Source organism: Cynocephalus volans, chromosome 6 (genome assembly GCF_027409185.1).
Source record: "Cynocephalus volans isolate mCynVol1 chromosome 6, mCynVol1.pri, whole genome shotgun sequence".
NCBI lineage: Eukaryota > Metazoa > Chordata > Mammalia > Dermoptera > Cynocephalidae > Cynocephalus > Cynocephalus volans.
In genome coordinates, this window is record NC_084465.1 from 133,485,343 (window position 1) to 133,508,144 (window position 22,802).

Sequence of the window (22,802 nt, forward strand, 5' to 3'; positions counted from 1 at the left end):
CAAAGAGATCTGTGGATGGATGGTGGTGCTGGTTGCACAACAGTGTGAATGTGCTTAATGCCACAGAACAGCACGCTTAAAAATGATTATGCCAGTAAATTTCATGTTATATGTATTTTGCCATTATTTTTTTTTAAAGAACAAAGAAAAGGGCTGGGGGGTGGTGGGGGATAGCTCCAAACACTTAGAGGGAGCAAAGCCCTCTGGTTTTCTTAAGCTGTTAGTCCCAAAATTCACAGAGGGGGATCCTTTCTATTTGTTTGGTTTTGTGCTTTGTGTGAGCACCTCAGAAACTCCTTTTAGGTTAGTCTCTGGTGAAATGAACATAAGCCCGAGATAAAACCCCCTGTACCCACTAAGAAGCTGGGCTTCTCCTCATTCTGCCTGGATCCAGTGATAGTCTCATCCCAGCTCTTCTTTTTCCATCTGATGCTGGCTCCGGCCTTTCACAGGGCAGGTCCACATAGACAACTTGACCAGTCCTAGCTCATGCTGGTATCGTTTTCCTGCCGCGTCTAGTCCCATTTACACAGGACGGGTGCTTGGATATTTGTTACAGGAATTAATTAATGGACAAAAGGGACACAGATAAGATGGGAAATGAATACTGCCTGATTGACTAGTTGCCTTTCACTCACAAATGCACACAGGCTGGCTGGTTAGCTCAGTTGGTTAAGGCAGGATGCTACAGCACCAAGGTCAAGGGTTTGGACCTCTGTACTGGCCAGCCACCAAAAAAAAAAAAAAAAAAAAGTACGTAAGAAATAACAAGTTCTGCTATCTTTTCATACTTTAGTTTAGTTTTTCCAATTTATTTTAAGTTTCAAAATAGTTTGAAGAGTTTATTTGAGAACAGAACACTGCTCCCTACATGCCGTTCACGGGTATTCCTTATTTATATTTTATTTACAATCACTCCAAAATCCTATTTCCTTAGACCCTGTCAGTGATTCTCTTGCCTTCTCCAGTTTCCATCTGGAACTAAACTTAAATTTGGTGTCCTTACAGAGAAAAAGACAAACACAGCCTCACTTGATTGAAGAAAACTTGTGCTTAGCAGAATGACAAGCAAGGGGCTCTGTTATTTCTTTTTCACTCAAGCCCTAACTGGAATTTTTAAAAATAAGGACTGTCTCCTTGCTGCCCTCAGCTGGACTAGAAACATCGGAATATTGGAATAAATCCCCCCAGCCCTTGCTCACTCCAAATCCAGGCAAAAGTATCTAAAAATTTCCCTGTACCTTGAAACAAGTTAGGTTTCGTTCATAAATGCTGAAGGGTTTCAACTGCTTTACCCAATAGGAAACATCAGATCAAGTTACCATTGTCTTCATTCTTAAGGAACAGAGGAAAATATTGGAAATATCCATTTTTTTTAAGAAGGCTGGTTGGGTTGGAGAAGTCATGGAAGGAAGCCTTAGTCAGAACATAAGTGTCCACCCTTACTTTGTGAATGTTTTATGCATTGTTCTAGATTTGAAAAGCAATCTCTCATGACATGAATTTGGTAGGCGGTGGGTTTACCAGGAGAGAGATGCAAAAGCAACATATCCTGAGTTTCAAAGCATTCATTTCTGTTTGGGTAAAAAGCTTATTGGATGACAAAAGTTGATTTAACACACTTAAATCATACGCCAATCACCTTTATTAATTGTAACCCTAAATTAGTTTTCCTTAAAACAGTAATATTTCACTTTTGCTGTTTTTACTTTGCTTAGAGCAACGTCACTGCATTGCAAAATTAACTGCATGCAATTAAGTACCTGACACATTTTTTGATTTTGTTAACAAGTGTAGAAACGATTACATCATCCCATTAAGAAAACATTTTCTTTAGACACCTTGTTTCATTTTGGTTTCCTGTATAAGAGCTATAGTGAAGGGATATTTCAAAGGCTGATTCTTTCTCCTTTCACAAGTCGAGCTCGAAACATCCAAATATCCTGCAAATAATGCCAAACAGAATGAGTTTAGGAAACACATCAATTTGCCTGTTCAGCATAAGACAAAGTAGACTTCTGGCCTCTACAAATACATAAGCGGGGAAATCCCCACAATAGTTATATTGATTAGTAAATAAAACATATTCTGAGACTCCAATTAATCTACTTACCAACATCTAAAATAGTGTTAACTAGGGCTGGCCAGTTGGCTCAGTTGGTTAGAACCTGGTGCTGATAATACAAAGGTTACAGGTTCAGATGCCTGTAAGGCCACCCACCAAAAAATAAGTAAATAAATAAAATAAAATAGTGTTAACTAAGTCAGTGGGTTTCCAAGCTGTCAACCCTATTTTATTTGGTATACTTGTTGATTACAAGTAATGTAACTGGGCCAGTATCCTGTTTGGTCACATACAAACAGTTCACTGCCTGTTTTCCTGCTTACCTTTTACTTGCCTGAACCATTTGGAGTGTTCTACTCCCAGTTAGGACATAATGGAGACAATGGTGTCCTGGGTTACTCGTTTGTTTGTTTTTTTCTTTGTTCTTTTTTTTTGTTTTTGTTTTGTTTTGTTTTTTGGCGGCTGGCCGGCATCCTTTGTCCTTAAAAAGATAATCTAAACTTCCTTATTTCTTGTTTCCTATTATTTTTGAACAAACATCAATGTGTGGTGAAAAGAATCATTTTCGAATCAGACCTCTCACTTCTGCTACTTAAGCTGACCTCTGGGACTTTTGTTTTTATCATTAACAGCATGGAGCTATACTGACTGCTCCACTGGGTTTTGATAAGGAAAATAAGAAGAGAGGTATAAAGTGCTTTTGTACCTTGCAAAGAATTTTATAGCAGAAATTAGTACTGTTATTCTAAATACACCTGATAAGCTATAACTTACAGAGTTACTAAAATGAATTCAGAAGCTATTCATTTAGCACAACTTGGACAAACCTAAAAAGTAATGTATACATTTTTTTTCTGCCAAAAAATTCAGGGTGTTAGACCAAAGCCCCAGTTGACAAAATATGTTGGCCTTATAGCATTTTAAGTATTGGACAAAAGGAGATGAAGAATGAGAGTTTCTAGGATTTGCAATAAATGCAAAGTGGGACACATGTATAGGTTCAGAATGGAGAAGCAAGATTCTCTAGCTGGGAAGGTATTTCAGAAGATGGTTCCCAATGACAGGGCAGCATGCCACCAGTGTGCAATGGCCTATGTCCTACTGAACGCCCCCAAGTCATCACTATACTCAGCCTAGTTGAGGAGCATGCATGCACTCATGATTTGCTAATACCAATGAAAAAAATAGGATCAGCTTCTTGGTTCGGAGGCTAAAATGCGCATATTCTACAAAGTGAATAAATTTATTGGCCTTGATTGATAATTTGTCTATTGACGATCGGCAACATTGCATATCTACTAGTTAAAAACAGATAATTTCCAAGTTACGTGAATTAATTAGGAAAGCATATGAAATATTGTATCATGCCCTTCATACATAAACATTAGTGGATTTTTTTTTTTTTTTTTTTTTTTTTTGCATTAGTGATCTTCAATCTCTACCACATGCAAACCATGCCTTTCTTAAAACTCCAGATGCAAATTTAGCAAAACAAAAACTTGCTCGAGAATTGCTCTCTGGGAATCTTACTGGAATTCCTAATGCATAAGTATTCTATACAAATAAAGGAGGCCTGTGATTGAGATGCCAAACCTTCTACTTTACTTCTCTGCCTTCAGAAGGTAGCATTTGCCCTCGTCTAATTCTGTTTTCTTTTTCCCTTAACTGTCCTATGTGGAACAGCATGGCCTGCATATGGTAGCACAGCCCAAAGACAAAAAGAAGCAGCGTGAAATCCCCAAGTCTCCCACATGGGGAAGCAAGCGCACACTGAAATTCATTGTCATTCTTCATGAGGGCTTGGTGACATTTCTGCAATGAGCTCTAAACCCAAGTATTACATATATAGTACTTTCAGATTAAATTAGGTGTGAGAATTACTAAGCATCTGAAAGAGAAGAAAAACCTGACATCTTCACCTTATTATTTCATACAAACATACCTTCATGTCAATGCTACCATGAAATCCATGTAATTTCTTGGCTATTTGTTTGACCTCCTTCTCAATGTTTTCTTGACTGGTGCCCTTCACATCGATGTAGTGGCAATTGCCACTAGCGAAATGGCAGGAAATTGCCTATGAAGAGTGAACAAATTTATATTGGAGAAAAAACATCCCATTACTACCAGCAACCAAGCAAGGAGTCTTTCTTTTAGAAGGTCAATTATTTCACTCTATTTGATTTCTAAATTGAAATCCATGATATCCTAAATGAGTCTCTTTGCAGCTCAGCCTCTCCTCCCACCCCCCAACTACAGGCTAATTGAGTTGAGAAATTACAAAAGATTTTTAACTAAGTGTGATATTTATTTTCAAAAGATATATATGGGACAGAAAGCATAATCATGTAAGAGGTTTTTAATTTTTTTAGCATTTGATTTTCCTAATGAGTGGATGTCCGAAGTCCTGGGAAAGTACATGTTTCTTGGTAGTTCATCATCTTCTTAGTCATAAAAGTTAGTTACCCTGTTGAATTTAGGATGGGTTGTGATTTCAGTGGAAATAGGTTATGACAAGAACTGAAAACACCCTGAGAAGGAAAACAATACACACACCTCGTCTCAAATCAAAAACATTTAAAGGCTAACACCACTGACATATGAAGGTACTTAAAAAAATTTGTGGAAAAATAAAATTGAAAGGTAATATGAATCTTTTCATGAATTTTTTAAAATATTAAAACATAATTGATTATACATATTTGTGGGGTCTGTTACAGAGTTGACTATCAGTATTTGTATATATACAATATGTCATGATCAAATCAGAATAATTAGCATATTCATCATTGCAAAATGTAATCATTCTTTGTGTTCATTAACCAATCTTTCCCTAACCCCTTGTTCCTCATTCCCACCTCTAGTAACCACAGTTCCATCAACTTTTTGAAGTACCCTTGTATATCGCCCATCTTGTTTCCTTCTGAGGATAAAGTTGAAGGTACTTGGTTCTTCCCCATTCCAGAAAAAGTGATAAACAGATCTAAGCCTCAAGGCAGCTGCAAAGTTCAAACTCACCTTCATGTCACAAGTTAATTATCTGACAAGTGATCACACCTGCCAGAAGAACTTTCCACTTTGCTCAAGGCATCAAATTTCTGGATTGTGGAGTCACAAACTCCATTTCCTAGGGAAGCCCCAGGGCCAAGCAGAGCCATATCAGAGACCAATGCAAAAGGAAAAATATCCATCCCTATATCCATGTTTTATGTAATAATGGTTAATTTTTTCCAGAACATTAAAGTCATCAAAAAAATACTGAAAAGCTGCCAAGTCAGTATATTAAAACTCACAACATTATTTGTATCTTTGTGCCTGCATCTCGCTACTTTCAGGGCTCTGAAGGTCGTGCTAATGCAGGGTCTGATCCCGTCTTTTATTGAAAATATTGGCATTGGTCCCGGTATGGATTTTTTGCATTCATTTAAATTTTTAAAATGTTGCATTAAAATATTATTTAACTTGATTGCTAAGTTTTTTGGGCATCCCCTTAAATTCTGTCCCTGAGGAGAGTGCTTTAAGTTGCCTCAGCCTAACAGCAGCCCTGGTGAGCATGGTAGAAAGATGAATGAATGGAAGGTGAAATTTGGCACCTAACCCTTGGCCTTGGGAAGACAACAGGAATCGGTGGGATGAACTGGAAAGCCCCACTCAGCCCCAAAGGAGCCTCAATATTTAATACAGACAACCACGTTTCCATGGAGAAATAAGAGCTCACAGTGTCAGATCTGCTGAATGTAAGAGAAGTGAGAAACCAGCGAATTTATGATTTAGGATTTTTGTCAGTTATTAAATGTAAGCAATGATGTTATTAAATTGAAAACACTCTGAGGCTAAGGAGTCAAAAAATATGCTGCCTGCTAAATCTGATTTCTCAGTGGCCAATTTAGAACCTTCACTTTGGATCAGTACTACTTTTTCCACTAGTAAAGATATTATAAAATTTCCTCTTATTATGGTTACTGTGACCAACATAGATTCCAAATTTTATTATTTTAATATTTCAGCCATTGTTCTGGCCTCAGAAAGCACAGGCTGTGTGCTGCTAAGTAAGCTATTGTTCTGAAGCGATGCCATGAATGTTTATGATTTAGGGTCAACAGGACTAGGATCCTGATATCACGTGGCTTCTTACTAAGAAGAGCAAACAAAGCACAGGTACGCGGATGTATTTCCTGGTGAATACACTGGACTACAGTCTAGTTTAATTAAAGTCATGCACCTTTTTAATTTTAATGTGTCTTAAACTTTTTGTCTCTAACCCGTTCACCTTCAAGAAGGGTAGCAACGTGAGTGCATACCTTCCGGAATCCTTGAGTTTTGTTCCGACCAGATCCGTGGATGAGCAGGGGATGAAAGAAAACAGTGTCTCCCTTTTCCATCACCAGGTGCACACGGCTGTTGTTTTCCTCATAATCCTGGATCCCGTGGAACATCACGTTAACTCCCCCCTAAAACAGTAAGCAAAGCCACACGTCTGTATTTGAGAAAGCACCGTACCTGAAAACTTCGTCAGTCACTCGCCAGGGAATGCAAGGTTTCTCTAAGTTCTTCCATGAGAAAGAGATATCTAAGTTAGATTGTTAAATTTTTAAAAAATATATACAACAGTCTCTAAAATGTCTGGTTTTAAAAAGTCACATATTGATATTAAATGACTGATTTTTTTTTTTTCAGACCAAATGAAAAAAATTGGAATTTCCCCCTACTCCCCATTACTGAATTAGGAAAAAAGATCTAGATCAGCTTTGCCTTTTGTGGTTAATGCAGGTGACCACCTTTTTCTTAGGCATTTCCTACCTGAATCCGTAAACATTCTTTTGTGGCCACATGTTCTTCTCATCTAGAACTTTACACAAATCATTCTTCTATTACTCAAGAGCATCTCTGAGAAACTAACTATTCTCCCAAAACAGGGGGAGAAAATGCTCAATTTTCCTGAGCTCAAAAGCACTTAACGTCACTTGCAGAGTAAAGAAAGAAGATTGGTAAATTAAAACATTGCATTTGTTCATAACTATATCAAAGCTGGTTATGTCTTTATTAAAGAAACTCAAGTGAGAAATAATTAAAGTTTATAAGCCTCTGTGGGTCAGGGACATGGAAGCATCCCATTTCTTCTAAGAGTATTCCAAATCCTTTTGGGGAATGACTACCTTCCTACCAAGTAGTGTTGGGACTTTGACCCAGTGTCCTTCTCTCCCAGCCAAAGCGGGCATGGGACCCATGCTAAGCTAGCCAGATCCCACACTGCTACCACTTGAATCTAGGCTGAGTATCAGAGACTCAGCAATCTCCCGAAGCCCTCCAAACATTCCCTTTGGTTTAAGAGAGCCAGAGCCCATTTCTGTTGCTGGCACCAAACCTTACCTAAATCTGAACTTAATTGATGAATCTCACAATTTCAGGTTTTACATCAGAATTCAGACTCAACTATTTTCACATAACACTAGTCATCAGTGCAAGAATTCTAACTGAGACAACAGTCCTCAATGCCATATTCTTTCCTTCCTGTAGAACAACAGCTCATTCTTTCTGCTTTAACTGCAGTTGTTCTTTCCACTCTGACCATCATGATGGGATTTCAGGATCTTTTCACCTTAGACCTAAAATGCCAATAGTGTCCTCCCTGGTTTCTCTGCCTTGGGACTCCTACGCCTCCAATGCATCCTGTGCCAGACTGTACATTATTGTTCCTAAAGAACTGATTTGATCTCATCGCTCATGGGCTCAAAAAAAATAAATAAATAAAGTTCCCATTTTCCCCAAATAAACTGCAGACTCATTAGTATGCAAAGCCTTTCTAATCTGGTCCTAATGTATCTTTTCAGGCTCACCTCCTGTACTACTCCCCAAAATGCATCCCCAGCCCATCCAGACTGTGAGCTCCCTGGGTCCTTCTGCTCCTCAGCCAGGTTCCTAACTGCCCTTGACCCCTAGGCCTCACCACAGATTCTTTGATAAAGGACTTTCTACCCTGTCCTTCAAGGTTTGGCTCAAACACCAGCCTCACTGAGCCTCTGCTGGTCTCCACAGTTGCAAGGAGACAATCCCTCCTCTTCTTTACTCTGAGGGCCATCAACCAGTGAGTAGGACTTATTGTTGCTTATCACACACGTCCAGGGTTTAAGTGTTTATGTCTTACCTCTGCAATTAGGCTTTACAATCTTGGATCCTATACAGCCCCTACCCAAGTTCCCCACTTTGGCTGGCTTTCAAACGTGTTGAAAAATCAAATGTGATGACTAATTTATCTTACATCGTTGAACTTTCCCTGATCCTAACTGCAAATCTTAGGACAATGTTTTGCTGAGAAAGGAAATGTCATTTCATTTGTAAGCTCTTTATGTATATTAATTTGAAATAAAACCAGTGAAAGAGATTCTGATCAAGACTCAACCACTGGGCAGATCTACCTCCCACTGGGGGTAATCGTGTGGCTTCAGGGGTTCTTTGTGGGTGCCTGGGAGCACGACCAGACAACCGTTGTTGCGGTCAATGTGCTCCATCGCTGTCCAAGCACAGACGATGTGATTGCTGGGCCGGAAGGGGAAGTAGTGCAGATCCTGGTGCAAGGGGTGACGAGAGGTCTTCTTGCCTGAAACAGAACCTGCTGTTAAAAGATGCTTGAGTCGGGGCTGGCCGGTTAGCTCAGTTGGTTACACCAAAGTCCAGGGTTCAGATCTCTGAACCAGCCAGTCACCAAAAAAACGATGCTCAAGCCTCAGAGTTCTTATCCTTTGCCTGAAAAATCAGAACAATGACCTATCCCTGCCAAAACCAAACAAATGAAACAATGATATAGAAAATCAGGCTCGAGAGATAAGCACCAAATTGGAATACTGAATCAACATGGTGGCTCCAAATCCCATACTTTCTTCCAGGCTGTTGATAGCTGAGCACTTACATGCACTATTTTCTAGCAAGATGTATGTATGTCATCCTCTCTATTGTGCTTTATTCCTTTGTAACTCTGGATTTAGCACAGAGCCTAACATGCAGTAAGTATTCAAAAAAATTGGATTAATTAAGTTGAAGAGATGGTATAGATTTAAGTCTGATGTCCCCTTCTAAGTGGCTGATGTCAAAAAAAGTTCTCTAAGAGTTTTTTCCCCACAGAACTATAGGCATTCTATGGACAATCAGTGTCCAGCCACAGTCACCATGACCATGTTGACATTTTATCCTAGTTTTTGCTCTATGAACTTGGTTCCCTGACCACCTGACTTCTCCAGGCAAGACATCCAGGGAGGGAGAGACTTGGTGATGCTAAGCTAAGTCCTGTCTCATGAACCTCTTCCGGCCATCAGAAGGAAGAAAAAGAAGAGGATGAAGGACCCTCTCGTGGCTGATGCTGGAGAAGGGTTTCTCAGTGTGATCCAAGAGCCACCTGCACTACAATCTCTGGGGATGGTTATTAAAATGCAGAAACCTGGCTTCTATTTCTGAATCAGTCTCTCTATGAGTGAGGTCTTAGAATCTACATTTTAGCAAGCACAAAATTTTTTTTTTTTTTTTGGCACAGCTGGCCAGTAGGGGGAAACACAAGACATTTTAAATACAACCACAGTGTGCAATTTATATTAATAGTTTTAAATTCATTAGTAATAATAATGTCTTCAGATCAGAAATGCAGAATCCACACTATTACGCTCAAGAATGGTTCATAAAGCTACGAGATGCTTAATAGCAGGAGCCTATGATATATGAACAGTTATGTTTGTTAAACTGCATTTTGGGGGAGGCAGTCATCTGCAAATTCAGTAATAACCCTACAGTGAGCATCTGAAATCTCTATTATACTTCAATGTTGTTCTAATAGAAGCTATTTCAAGACTTCAATAAAACTATATATGCTCACTCACCCACAGTTTGAGTTATACACACCACTGTAGTTAGAAAATCAACCTTACATATTTTAATAAAAAATTTTTTTCTTGCCTTTCCCTAACAAACAAGAGTCCTTTACCAGAATCTGGAGGTTTGTTTATCAGCATTGTGTGCATGGCCATGATGTTGGGTCCAGTGAAGCATTCCACGTATTTCAGAATCTAAGAAAAATGAGGAGAAAAAAAAAAAAGCCTCAGGGAAATCAGAACTACAGACAAGTGGGCAGAGTACAACTATCCACACAGGAACCAAGATAGTCATAGTTTAAAAACCAATTGGGGGGCCGGCCCGTGGCTCACTCGGGAGAGTGCGGTGCTGATAACACCAAGGCCCCGGGTTCGGATCCCATATACGGATGGCCGGTTCGCTCACTGGCTGAGCGTGGTGCTGACAACACCAAGTCAAGGGTTAAGATCCCCTTATCGGTCATCTTTTTAAAAAAAAATAAAATAAAATAAAAAATAAAAACCAATTGGCATTTCACAGCGCTGCAAACAGAGGGAAAAATTCAGCAATTGTAGGTCATTCTAAATCTACAACACTCTGAATTGAACAGGATTTATTGGGCCAGCTGGGAATGCAGCCGTTTTTTCCTGCAAGAAAGATCGGAGTTTCTATGAGGTGTCAATTAGGGAGGATGGGGACAGCTCTCCTGTTCACCAAAGCCACCGACGGTTGCCCCATGATAGGCAATTTCCTCTTCTTCCTTGGAGAGTGTGCGTGAGAAGGCTTGGGGAAGGCCCCGCACTCTTTGCAGCTGTCGTGTGCAGTCCAGAAGAAAGCAGAGCAGCGGCTCAGGGGACACCTTACAACCAGTGTGGCCGTTCATTCCACAGCTCTTTACTGGGCTCTGTGAACCAGGTAGAGTGATGGGAAATGGGGACATAAGCGTGAACAAGAAAAGTGGGTCTCGGTCCCCATGGAGTTTCTAGTCTTGTAATGACAGCGGGGCTGAGAGACGTGCTGTGAAGGGACAGCTGCCAGGGGAATAAGTGACAGGCTGAATTAGTCATGGGGCCTGAGAGCGGGGTGCTGCCTTGTGCATAGAACCCAGCGAGGGTACAGGGAGTCGGGCCCTGGGCCGCTACCCTCACCTTGGCCACTGCCACCATCGCCTTGTTCCCCCACCCCCAGCCATGGCCGAGGAGCTCTCCGTGGCCACATCCTACACCGAAGATGATTTCTACTGCCCTGTCAGGAGGTGCTCAAAACGCCCATGCGGACCACGGCCTGTCAGAACGTTTTCTGTAGAAAATGTTTCCTGACTGCAATGAGAGAAGGAGGAATACATTTTCCTTTGTGTTGTGGAAATGTGACTAGAAGAGAGAGAGCATGTCCTGAACGGGCCTTAAACCTTGAAAATATCATGAGGAAGTTTTCTGGTAGCTGCAGATGCTGTGCAAAGCAGATTAAATTCTATTGCATGAGACATCATTACAAGTCTTGTAAGAAGTATCAGGATGAATATGTTGTTTCTTCTATCATTCCAAACTTTGAGATCTCTCAAGATTCAGTAGGGAACAGTAATAGGAGTGAAACATCCACATCTGATAACACAGAAACTTACCAAGAAAATACCAGTTCTTCTGGGCACCCCACCTTTAAGTGTCCCTTGTGTCAAGAATCAAATTTTACCAGACAGGGTTTACTGGATCACTGTAACAGTAATCACCTATTTCAGACATGTCCTATTTGTGTGTCTCTTCCTTGGGGAGATCCTAGCCAGATTACTAGAAATTTTGTTAGTCATCTAAATCAAAGACATCAATTTGATTATAGAGAATTTGTGCATCTTCAACTAGATGAGGAAACCCAATATCAAACTGCTGTTGAAGAATCTTTTCAAGTAAACATCTGAAGGCTGTAGACATCTCTGCATCTTTGTACCTGCAAGTGCCATCTTTAAGGGGAAAACTACATGAAGTCACCATTTCAATATCTTGATGTGTATATTAATAAAAGTAATTCAGTCTGTTTCAGTTTTTTAACTGAAAAATAAAAGTGGGCCATCTAAAAACTTCATCCTCTTGGTAAATGAAAAAATGAAAGTTATGACATCAGCTTTAAAAGCATAAAAAGGGTTATATTTCACTAATGTAATGATGAAAAGGGAATCTCTGTTGTACTTTATCTTTTTCTAGTATTACATATTCTTGAATTTGTTATGTTGCTTTTGAGATTTTGTGCATTACCTCCCATTTACTTTGTTGTGCACAGGTAACCCACTGCAGCAAATTCTGAAAGATGTGATTGATATAAACCTAACAAATCTGAGCCTTACCAGAAATGCAAAATGGAAACTTGAAGTGCTAAATGGTACAATCCAAAGGAAATTTAAAAAATACAGATTCTAGCTGAAGAATTCAACTATAAAAAATAGTATTTATATAACATTTAGTATTTTTGAATACTAGTGAAATTTCTTTAATAATTTTAACTCTTTAAAAAGTGAAAGCTCATTGTAAAGGTATTTTCTTTTTTCTATTAGAAGGAAATATCAAGAGACAAATTTATTTCTTTGGTGGGCATTTAGTAATTTCTATCTTGTTTGTTTGACTAATTTGTAAGCCTGAAATATACTAAGCTGGGTAACAGCTCTTTGGCCTCAGAATTTTCAATAGCCAGTATTTCTTTTTCTTTTTCTTTTTTTTTTGTCGTTTTCGTGACCGGCACTCAGCCAGTGAGTGCACCGGTCATTCCTATATAGGATCCGAACCCACGGCAGGAGCGTCGCCGCGCTCCCAGCGCCGCACTCTACCGAGTGCGCCACGGGCTCGGCCCCCAGTATTTCTAATTAGCTGAGATGAAATTGTTATTAGAAACTTTCAGTTGGTGATATAGTCCACAGAAGTGTTTAAATGAGATGTTTGGCTTCATCTCAGTTTAGAAATTCATTCAAAGCTGAAGACGTACATGTATGTATAAATACACTTTTGTGTGTGTATATGTATTCACGCATACATGTATACATGCTGTTTACCAGTTTATATACAGAATTTTTATTAAGGATTTTAAAAATGGACAAGGAATAGGGAATTGAGGTGTTTATCTGATTTAATTAAAATTTTGTATATTACCAAATTTTTAAAAGGTGACAGTCACGTACTAAGTCGTCTAGTTGGCTGCTATTACACCTTAAAAATTGAGTTTACACACACAATCACCTGTTTATATGGTGCTCATTTGTTCTTAAAGATAATGCATGACTATGATGTAATGAGACAGATTTACTAGCCACTCTGTTTCACTACTTTTTAGTTAAAACTGGGTTTGTTCTTAGTATTCACTAATGAGAATTTGTAGAAGGTCCAAATCACAGAATAAAGGATGAAGAGTGGATTAGCTGACATTAATATGCATTGTTTATGCTTTCTTTAAAATAACTAAAACAAGATAAAATCTCAGAAGTAGTTTTCTGCAAGTATATATATACATTGTATGCAAAGGTACATTTTGTTTTTGTTAAAACCCTTGTTGACTTTTCTACAGTGAACTTTTTCTTTAAACTTGTTTTAATAAAAATGTTAATTTTAGAAGTGGAGTTTTGTAAAAACCTTTTTCAGTCAAACAGTAATGACTTTATTTATGGACAGTAATAACAATCACAAAAAAAGCCATACATCTTAATGAACATATGCCTTTGTTCTGTTCATTCTGAAGAGTGATGTTTACTATGTGCTTGAATATTTTCTCTGCAATTACATGAGTATAATTTTACGAAAAGCTGCATAATGAACTCTTTTTTTAAAAAGAGACTTTCGACCATAGTTTTTTTCCAGTTTAAAGCAATAACTTCAGTAGTTTCTTTGAAAGTTTAATATGTCCAATGTATTAAGTTAAACTATTCTGGGATTTGAGAAGTTCTTTAAAGGAAAATTGTGGTAGAGATGATTTTGATCAAATTGTGTTTTCAAGTTTTGTGGATGAGTTAAAAATCATTAATAGTCTTGTGTGTCTTACATATAAGCTTTTTCATAAGAAAAAATATTGACTTTATTTGCTTTTATCTCGGAACAACTCAGTATGGAAAAGATTTTTAAAAGTATCCTCTCCTTTTGTCAGTGGATTGGGGATAGGGATAAGCTTTACAGATTTAATTTAATGGAAATTAAATTCATAGAAAAAAAATCCTTATTTTTAATATTGCTTATGGCTGAGTCAGGATAAAAGAGGGAAACTATATTGACACTCCAATGCCTAAATTTCACAGTACTACTTAGGAAAGCTATTTCTCTCAACAAATTACAGTTTATGTTGTTAAATACAAAATCTTGAGATGTATTGTTTTATTTTTCAATGAAAAATGGTTTTCTCCTAAAAAAAAAAAAAAAGAACCCAGAGAGGATGGGGAAATGCAGAAAAGATTCAACGCTGACCGCCTACGTGCCTGTGGTGACGCTTATGTGGGCTGAACACATCAGCCCGTCCAATCCTCATGATAATGCCTAAAGTTCATGCTCCTGTTAGTGAATAATCCCTTAAAATTAATGTCCCATGCAAATCGACTTGAGACAAATAAGTCGCCCAGGTTGGCAAAGACAGATAAGTGAAAAAGATGGTATTCAGACTCTGATTCTGACTCCAAAAAATGAGGCACATTCTACTGCTTCCTATTTGATCTCATGTATATGGTGTATACGGAATATAGGCAACTTGTGTATGAAACTCTTGAGATGTTACAAAAAGCCTACGAGTCCTTATGCTTGTTTTTTTTTTATTTTTTGGCAGCTGGCTGGTATGGAGATCCGAACCCTTGACTCTGGGGTCATAACGCCACCTCTAGCCAACTGAGCTAACCAGCCAGCCCACGTGCTTGTTTTTTATAAAGTCTGGTATTGTCTGGCATTCACCCAAGCCGGTCTTTTCTAAACCTCAGTTATTCAAGAGCCACCTGCACAATTTTTGCCATACTTTGTACTGTTATTTAGCCAATAGTTTTCCTCAATTAATTAGATAACTTCTTTTACTTAATCTTATCCTGATTAATAGCATTCTTGAAATCATGGATTTGCTGTGCTAGTGATTTTTTCCCAATACATGTTAAAATAAATACCTGACTATTAAAATAATGTGTACCTCCTAAAATTACTGCATGGACCCCCAGATACCTGGTTCATGCTTTAGAAATGTAGGAAATCTAAAAGTCATGCTGGTGTTTCATCCGCCACAATTTGCCTCTGATTGCAAGCTTTTCAGCCACGATCCAACTGCAAAACTTTCATGTCTATCACAGGACTTGAGGTTGGGAAGCATGGATGGTCCAGAGGAGCCACCTTCCTCTGGTCCTGTCTCCAACGGGCTGGATGTGACATCTCAGGTCACTTACCTGTACAGTCTTTGTTCATGAGTCAAATTTTCTAAAAGCACTTGGTTATACTCTCTGTTAAGCACTATATGGAAAGTCTCCTTCAAAATCATTCTAAACAAATGGTTAACAAACTGTGGTACATTTACCCAATGGAATGCTATGCAGTAGTTTAAAAGGTATGAAGTAGACCCATAGATACTAAAATGGAAAGATGTCTGGGATCCACTGTAAGTGAAAAAAATAAGGTGACGGCTAGTGTGCTTATGTGTCACAAAAAAGATGGGGGCATACAAATATGCTTGCATATGCATGAAATAACTCTAGGTGAATACACAAAAAGCTTAACAATGAGTGGGGCTAGGGGTAGAGAGACATTTGCTTTTCGCATTATGCCCCTCTGTGCTGCTTGGATGTTTTCATAAACATGAATCACTAAAAGAATAATAATTTTTAAATTAAAAAATTTTTTAAAATTTAAAACATACACACCTCTACTGACCAGATTCATAAAATAAAAAGAAAAATAAATGAATTTATAAATAATAGCCTCTGCAACTTCACCTGTTGATACCCCTGTGTCAAGCCTTAGAAGGGGCTCTCTCTCCTGAACACAGGAAAAACTATAATTAGCAAACTCTACAGCAGGGTTTCTCAATCTTTGCACTATTGACATTTGGGGTGGGATAATTCTTTGTTTGGGGGAGGAGGCTATTCTGTGCATTATAGGATCTCTGGGTCCCATTAGCAGCATCCCTGGGCCCTACCCCTTAGAAGATACCCTCCCCTCTGTCCTGACAACCAAAAATGTCTCCAGACATTGCTAAATATCCACTGGGGCGCAAAATCACCTCTGGCTGAGAACCACTGCTTTAGACACATAAGTAGAAAGAGGTTAGATTGGGTAAAAACAGCGGACTGCACAGGTGGGCGTGCAGACTGGCATTAAACAGACACATAAGGCAGGACGGTCTCTGACCTCAGGGAGAGTGCAGTATCTGAAGAGCTCCTTGTCTTCCTGGAAATCCTGCACTTTCACAACCATTTTCTCGCTTGGAGTATATTCTGATTTTGAAATGGTCACATCTCTCATGAGTGTTAATCCTAATGGTTTCACCTCCTTTCTGCAGATTCTTTCAAACTCATTCCTAGAAAATGAAATTTGTAAAACATGTCATTACTGCTGGCTCCAAGAACCTGCCTGGCACCCGCCCCTCACCTCCCCGCCGTAGAAAGATTCGTAGATTCAGGGGTGGTTTCTCTGCACTAAGTTGCTTTCCAGCTCTAGGTAGAATAATTCTGATGAGAGCAAAGAGAAAATGGCCAACTCAGAAGGTCTGGGCTGGAATCCACTGCCAGAATTAAAGTATTCCTTAGCTTAGCATACCAGCAGGGAATATTTTTCTGATGTGGTTACATTGTGATAATAATAGCAAATACTTCCATAGCACTTACCAAGTGCCAGACCCTGTTCGAAGTGCTCTTTATGTATTTTACCTTATTTAGTCCTAACAATAATGCTAGGACATAAGTACTGTTATTATCCCCATTTCACAGATGAAGAAATGGAGGCCTGGAAGGTTAAGTAAATTGTCCCAGGACACACAACATTAAGTGGTAGAGCTGAGATTAAAGCCATACAGATTTTTTAAAATTTGTAATAAACTTTGGAGCACTAAAAATAAAGAAATAGAAATAAAACCAGACCATCTAGCTCTGAGCCTATGCTTCTAAATGCTTCCTAACAAACCAAACCATTAAAAAATATCTGAATACACCGAAGTTAACCTAACTTGTACTCCCATTACGTGCATATAATACATATTTTGATAAAATAACCAATAGTGCTACTGTACCTAAAGCGTTGAATATCAGCATCAGACACCAGATTTCTAATGACAAGAAATCCATTTTCTTCATAAAATTTTCTCTGTTCTAGGCTTAGAACATTATTATCCAGGGTATACCTAAGGGGGGAAAAAAAATCTCCAAAGAAGTCCAGTTTTAAAATTACAACCTAATAATAGGTATTAAGAACCTGAGAAATATCCATTCTCTTCAAAATCCAACATTTCTATTTCTGACTTTAAAGAAATAATCTGAGAAATTAAAAAAATGGTAAGTCCAAAACATTAACTATGGTCACCAAAAAAATGTGCATTTAATGGAAGAAAAATTAACTAATAATATTATATCAATGCAAGGAAGTATGTAACTCAGATATTAAAAATCAAGGGCATATAATAATATGGACAATGCTTATTATAATAAAATATGATTACAATGATGTAAAACCAAGACACTATTTGTAAAAAAAAAAAAAAAAAAAAAAAAGACTGCAAAGAAACAGACCAAAATTTTTCTTAACAGTGATTGTCTTTCCATAATGGAATTATGGATGACTTTTAAAAATTCTTTCTATTTCTCTGATGTTTAAAATTTTTCTGTAATGAATATACATAGTTTTTCAGATGGAAAAAAATTAATGAATTATATATTTTTTAATTGTCTAGCTGATGCATTTTCAGTAGTAATCAAAGTAACAAAATCCAAACTAGTGTTTAGTATACCCACAAACTCAAATCACCCAATCCATTCCTTAAGAATAGAATTGCGGCTGTATGAGAGTATTTATGAAGGTCAAGGTCTTCCCCTTTAAAGGCAATTGAAGTTAAACCAAAGATGCTGGCTAACATGTCAATAGAACCAAACTACAAGCTAATTTTAATGTTATATATCATGCCTGAATTTTTTAGAGTCAGATTGTGTATTTTCTGGTATTCTTCCTTCTTTCTGAATTTCAAAACACATACAGAAAATTAAAATCAGTGTCTTCAAACTTTTCCACAATTGTACTAATTAGAACAAGTCCTGGAAATGGAGGATTTGGATAATGAATTCTAATTAAGAAACATATTATATCGTACATTATATCCTAGTTACCATTTGAAAAATGTTTATATCCATAATATTAAATATTAAAATTAAATATATCAAATATTACTAATAATTAATTTAATAGTATTAAATATTAAAATTAGATCTACTTACTGGAATTGTTGAGGGAAACTGGCAGTGGAAATAGTCCCTGAAGTGGGGTGAGCTACCTAGGATAAGAATTAAGGCAAATAATGTAAAATTTAGGAGCCAACCTTTTCTAGAAACAACAGTCTGTCCTGGATTGGTTTTCATAAGAAAGGAGATTTCCTAAACAGATACCAGACAGTCTGACACATGACCTCTGACAGTTACACAATGCGGCCTAAGGTCCTTTTACTTAAATCACTTCATTTCATTTTCAAAATAGCCTGAGGAGGTGGCTGGAAGATCGCCATTCCTGCTGTACAGAGCAGGGAACCTTGGCACGAAAGGCTCAGGTAGGCCAAGGTAGCCTAGTGGGAAATGGCTGAGCTAGAATTTGACCCACATTCTACCTTGTAGCTTCAATCTGTTTTATTCCACATGACTGTTCCTTCACTAAACTGTTGAACCAAATAAAAATTCAAAGGTTCAACTCTAGAAGTAAGGAGAAACATGTTATTCACAAGAGGTATTTAATTTACTGATAATTCAGTCCAAAATATTAGAAACACTTTGGCTGGTCATTAAAAAAACCCCAAAAAGTCTATAAAAATAAACAATAGCTCTAAGAACAGTATGATCCACACAGTCGAATATAATTTTAAATACCTTAAAGAACTAGAAATCCTTTTTGTAATATCACTTTTCTATCCACTAACCACAGATTAGTGACATAGCATTTCATTGTTTCTTTTTTTTCCTCATTCTTCCTTTAGCCCAAAGAGTTACTTTCAGAATGTTACTTCTTATAAACATTTTATCATTTCTTACGTGATGTCTTTATATAATTTGGTGACAATGCCACAGTCCAGGAGGCAGACAGGTTAACACCCTCGGTCAGTTATTCTCAGCAAAAAGTCTTTGCAAAGATATCCCGATTGCAGCCTTGTGCCAACGTTCTCTTCACTGTCTATGACTCCTGCATCATGGTTTCTTTTTTCTCTTTCTGGGATAATTTTTTAATGATGTGGAAGTGCTTACAATACAAAGTTGGGTGAAAAAATTGATGCAAAAAACTGTACATACAGTATGGTCCTAATTATGTAATATATGCACAGGAAAGAAAAACACCAAAAAGTTTACAAGTGATTTGTGATGGGTTATATTTATTTCCTTCTTTCTACTTATGTGCATTTAAAAAACACATGTTTTATACTTCAAAAATCATTCCTTACTACAAAATTCACATTTCTTTAGAAACACTTAAGACTGGGGAGAAACTGTCACAAATGTCTGGGAGTCGACTTAAGACTAACCACACAGTCACTGAAAATCTAGGCCACAGCTGTCCAATATCATAGCTGCTAGCCACACCTGGCTATTTAAATTGGAATTAATGAAAATAAAAAATTCAGTTTCCTGATGACACTAGTCATATTTCAAGTGCTCAATAGCCACATGTGGCTAGTTGCTACCGTACTGTATAGCACAAGCATAGAACATCTCCATCCTTGCAGAAGATTTTATTGGACAGTACTGCTCTAGGAAAGACATGAAAAAAATAAGCTCTAACCTTTATAATAACAAGTTAATCGTATAACAATTAATAGTATAACAATATAACAGTTAATAGTATAACAATAGTTGTTATACTATTATAACAACAACCAGCAGGATTAGAAAATAAAAATCTAAAAAGTAGTAAGAGACTGAACCAGGAAACCTCACTTCTATTCCCAAATATATCCTTGTCCCAGTTTATCAGTGGTTCTCAAAATTTAGCATGCATCTGAATTACCAAGTTCAAACAGATTGCTGAGTCCTACCCCAGATATTCTGACTCCATAGGTCTGAGTTGAGCTAATGGAAAAAGCATATCTAACAAGTTCCAGGGCTCTTGGTCCGGCCAACACCTTTTGACAGCCGCTGCTTTAGCTAAATGACCTTGGTCAAGATTTTTCATCTTAGCTTTGGTTTCTCAGTTTTCTGGGCTGTGAAATGAGTTTATATCATCACCTGGGTTCCTTTTATCATGCCATGGACAGAATTTTAAACTTGGCAATAGTTCTTGACACACTGCTGCTGGGAAACTCAGCCAGGAGAGCAATAAAGTAAAAGAAACAGCTATTACTGTCGAACTTAGGAGAGATGTCAGGGTGCTAACACAGCGCAACAGAGGCTAATCAGGTGGCTTAAGGAAAAAATCCCAGGCAGAGTTTTCTACGGAGCTTCCAAAAGCATGCCCTGAAGGAGAACACTTAATCCAAGCAGGCAAAAACAGTTTAAGAAAGCAATTTGATTTATATGTCATATAGTGACTTCTTTCTGGATCCAACCTCACTAACACCACCATTACCACACACATTCCTTCCGAGATTCACTTCTGGAGACCCAATGAGGAGACAGACGCAGGGTACTACGTCCTTTACCAAGAAACAGTGTTGAGCTCGCTTGGGGTCCTCAGGCACCCGAGCCACAGCTCACCAAGATCCCCGAGAAGGGAGGCAGCGGGAGGGCCGTGCAAGGCGGACTCCAGCTGGAGAGGGCGGCCCCTGGCAGCGCCCGTGTGTCCAGAGCTGGCGTCCCCTGCCTGCCCGCCTGCTTGGTCCCTTCCAGGCAGCTCTGAGCTCCTGTTTACAGTGTGACCGTGCCTGGACATTGCTAGGTCTCTGGGCAGCCGCAGAGGTCATGCACGGCCAAGTGCAGAAAATGGCAAGGCCACTTCGTGATGACCTCCCCACCCCTCACTCTTCACAAAGCAAAAACGGAGGTCGTAACGGTGCCCAGAACGGTAGAGCGACGTCCCGCCAGCCACCGAGGCCAGGACAGTAACGCGCCCGCTGGCCAGGCAAGTGACCTCTGGGGACTTGGGGGCCACCGGCGCCTGGGGATGCAGCCCCCTCTCCCCGCCCCCGGGGGCCCAGAAGAGATGTGGAGACAGGTGCGCGGAGGGGGCAGAGCCGGCGCGTGGCGGTGCCGTGCGCCCTGGAGGCCACCACCCTGGCCAAGGCCGCCAGCAAAGCGGAGGCGGCGGCGTCGGTCCAACCCGAGCCCCGCGCAACCCAAAGGATACGACGTCCCCGGCCGAGGGGCGGCGGAGGTGTCCCAGCACGACGCGCAGGCGGGCGGCAGCGCGGGGCTCGACCATGGCGGTGGCGAGGAGGCGAGTGGGCCGGCCCTCGGCTTCCCTTAACCCTGTGGGCGGCCCCGCCTCCCGGGGGCCGGGGCGGAGGGGGCGCGACCCGCCGAGGCCGCCAGGACTCCCGGGCAGCGCCGCCTACCGGGCCGGCCTGCGGGGCGTGCGCGGAGCCGTCCCGGGCCCTGTGCGGCGCTGACGTCCTCACACACACGCTGCTTCCAACCGAGCGCCAGCACCGTGCCTGCCGCACCCAGCTCGGGGCTCAGTGACCGGGCGGAGGTCACGCAGAGACAGATGGCTGAGCCGGGACCAACCCACACTCCAAACTTCGTAACTTCAACCTGTTTATCCCATATGACTGTTCCTTCCACGAACTGCTTCAACGTTCATGCCTAAAAGTCATATGTGCTGTTCAAAAGAGGAGTTTAGGAAGCGATGGTGACCCTGGATCCCTTTCCTATTTAACATCTGGATTCCCTGCCATAACATCTTTTGCCACTTATAGCTAGAATGCTAGAATAAAGATTTGTCTTGGAGCCTGTTGTGCATTTAAGAACAAACTTTCGTAGAAAAACAAAAACAAAAAACCCCCACAAAACAACGAAAACAAACAAAAAGAACGAGAGAGAGAGAGAAGAAAGAAAGAAGGAAAGAAAGAAAGGAAAGAAAGAAAGAAAGAAAGAAAAAGAAAGAAAGAAAGAAAGAAAGAAAGAAAGAAAGAAAGAAAGAAAGAAAGAAAGAAAGAAAGAAAGAAAAAGAAAGAAAGAAAGAAAGAAGGAAGGAAAGAAGGAAAGAAAGAAAGAAAGAAAGGTGTTTAAACTTAGTGGGAGTCTGTCCAAAATATTAGACACAGTTTGGCTGGTCATTAAAAAAAAAAAGTATGAAGTTAACTCCCAGAAAAAGTATGATCCACACAGTCTAGCATGGTTTTAAGTTTCTTGCAGAACTAGAAATTCTTTTTGTAAGATCTCGTTTCCATTCAATAACTACAGATGATTAACATCTCATCGCTTTTTTTCTTTTATTGAACGTCACTTTTCATAAACATGTTATTTCTTAAATTACGTCGTTATATAATTTGGTGACAATGCCACAGTCCAGGAGAGAGGTCAGCAGCCAGAATTACTAGCTATTGCCTGTTGTCCCCAGGGCAGAGAGAAAGTCAGCGATCAGGCAAGGCCTGCCCTTTGGCCTTCACCTTTGGGTTCATTATCTCATTTCCATGATTCCTCCTCACCCAGAGTCCCAGAGCCTTTTAGGTTAACAGAAGGACTGCAGAGCCTCTGCTTTCCTTACTAGCCCTTCACTTTCTCTGGCCAACCTGATCATCCAGTGGTGGGAACCTGACCCTGAAACAGTTGATGGGGATCGCTGGGGTTCTC

General features: G+C 39.4%; 1 protein-coding gene and 1 pseudogene across 1 annotated transcript; one reads left to right on the plus strand and one right to left on the minus strand.

Annotated features, from left to right (window-relative positions):
* Positions 1 to 1,627: 1,627 nt before the first annotated feature.
* Positions 1,628 to 21,550, minus strand: PHYH (phytanoyl-CoA 2-hydroxylase). The gene is made up of 9 exons (XM_063099769.1): positions 21,355 to 21,550; positions 18,312 to 18,367; positions 17,117 to 17,227; positions 16,240 to 16,408; positions 10,035 to 10,116; positions 8,482 to 8,663; positions 6,367 to 6,516; positions 4,008 to 4,142; positions 1,628 to 1,943 (listed from the first exon to the last, which is right to left on the minus strand). The coding sequence occupies exons 1-9, from the start codon at positions 21,427 to 21,429 to the stop codon at positions 1,890 to 1,892; spliced, it is 1,014 nt and encodes a 337-aa protein (XP_062955839.1). The 5' UTR covers positions 21,430 to 21,550; the 3' UTR covers positions 1,628 to 1,889.
* Positions 11,092 to 11,813, plus strand: LOC134381255 (E3 ubiquitin-protein ligase RNF138-like; annotated as a pseudogene).
* Positions 21,551 to 22,802: the final 1,252 nt, after the last annotated feature.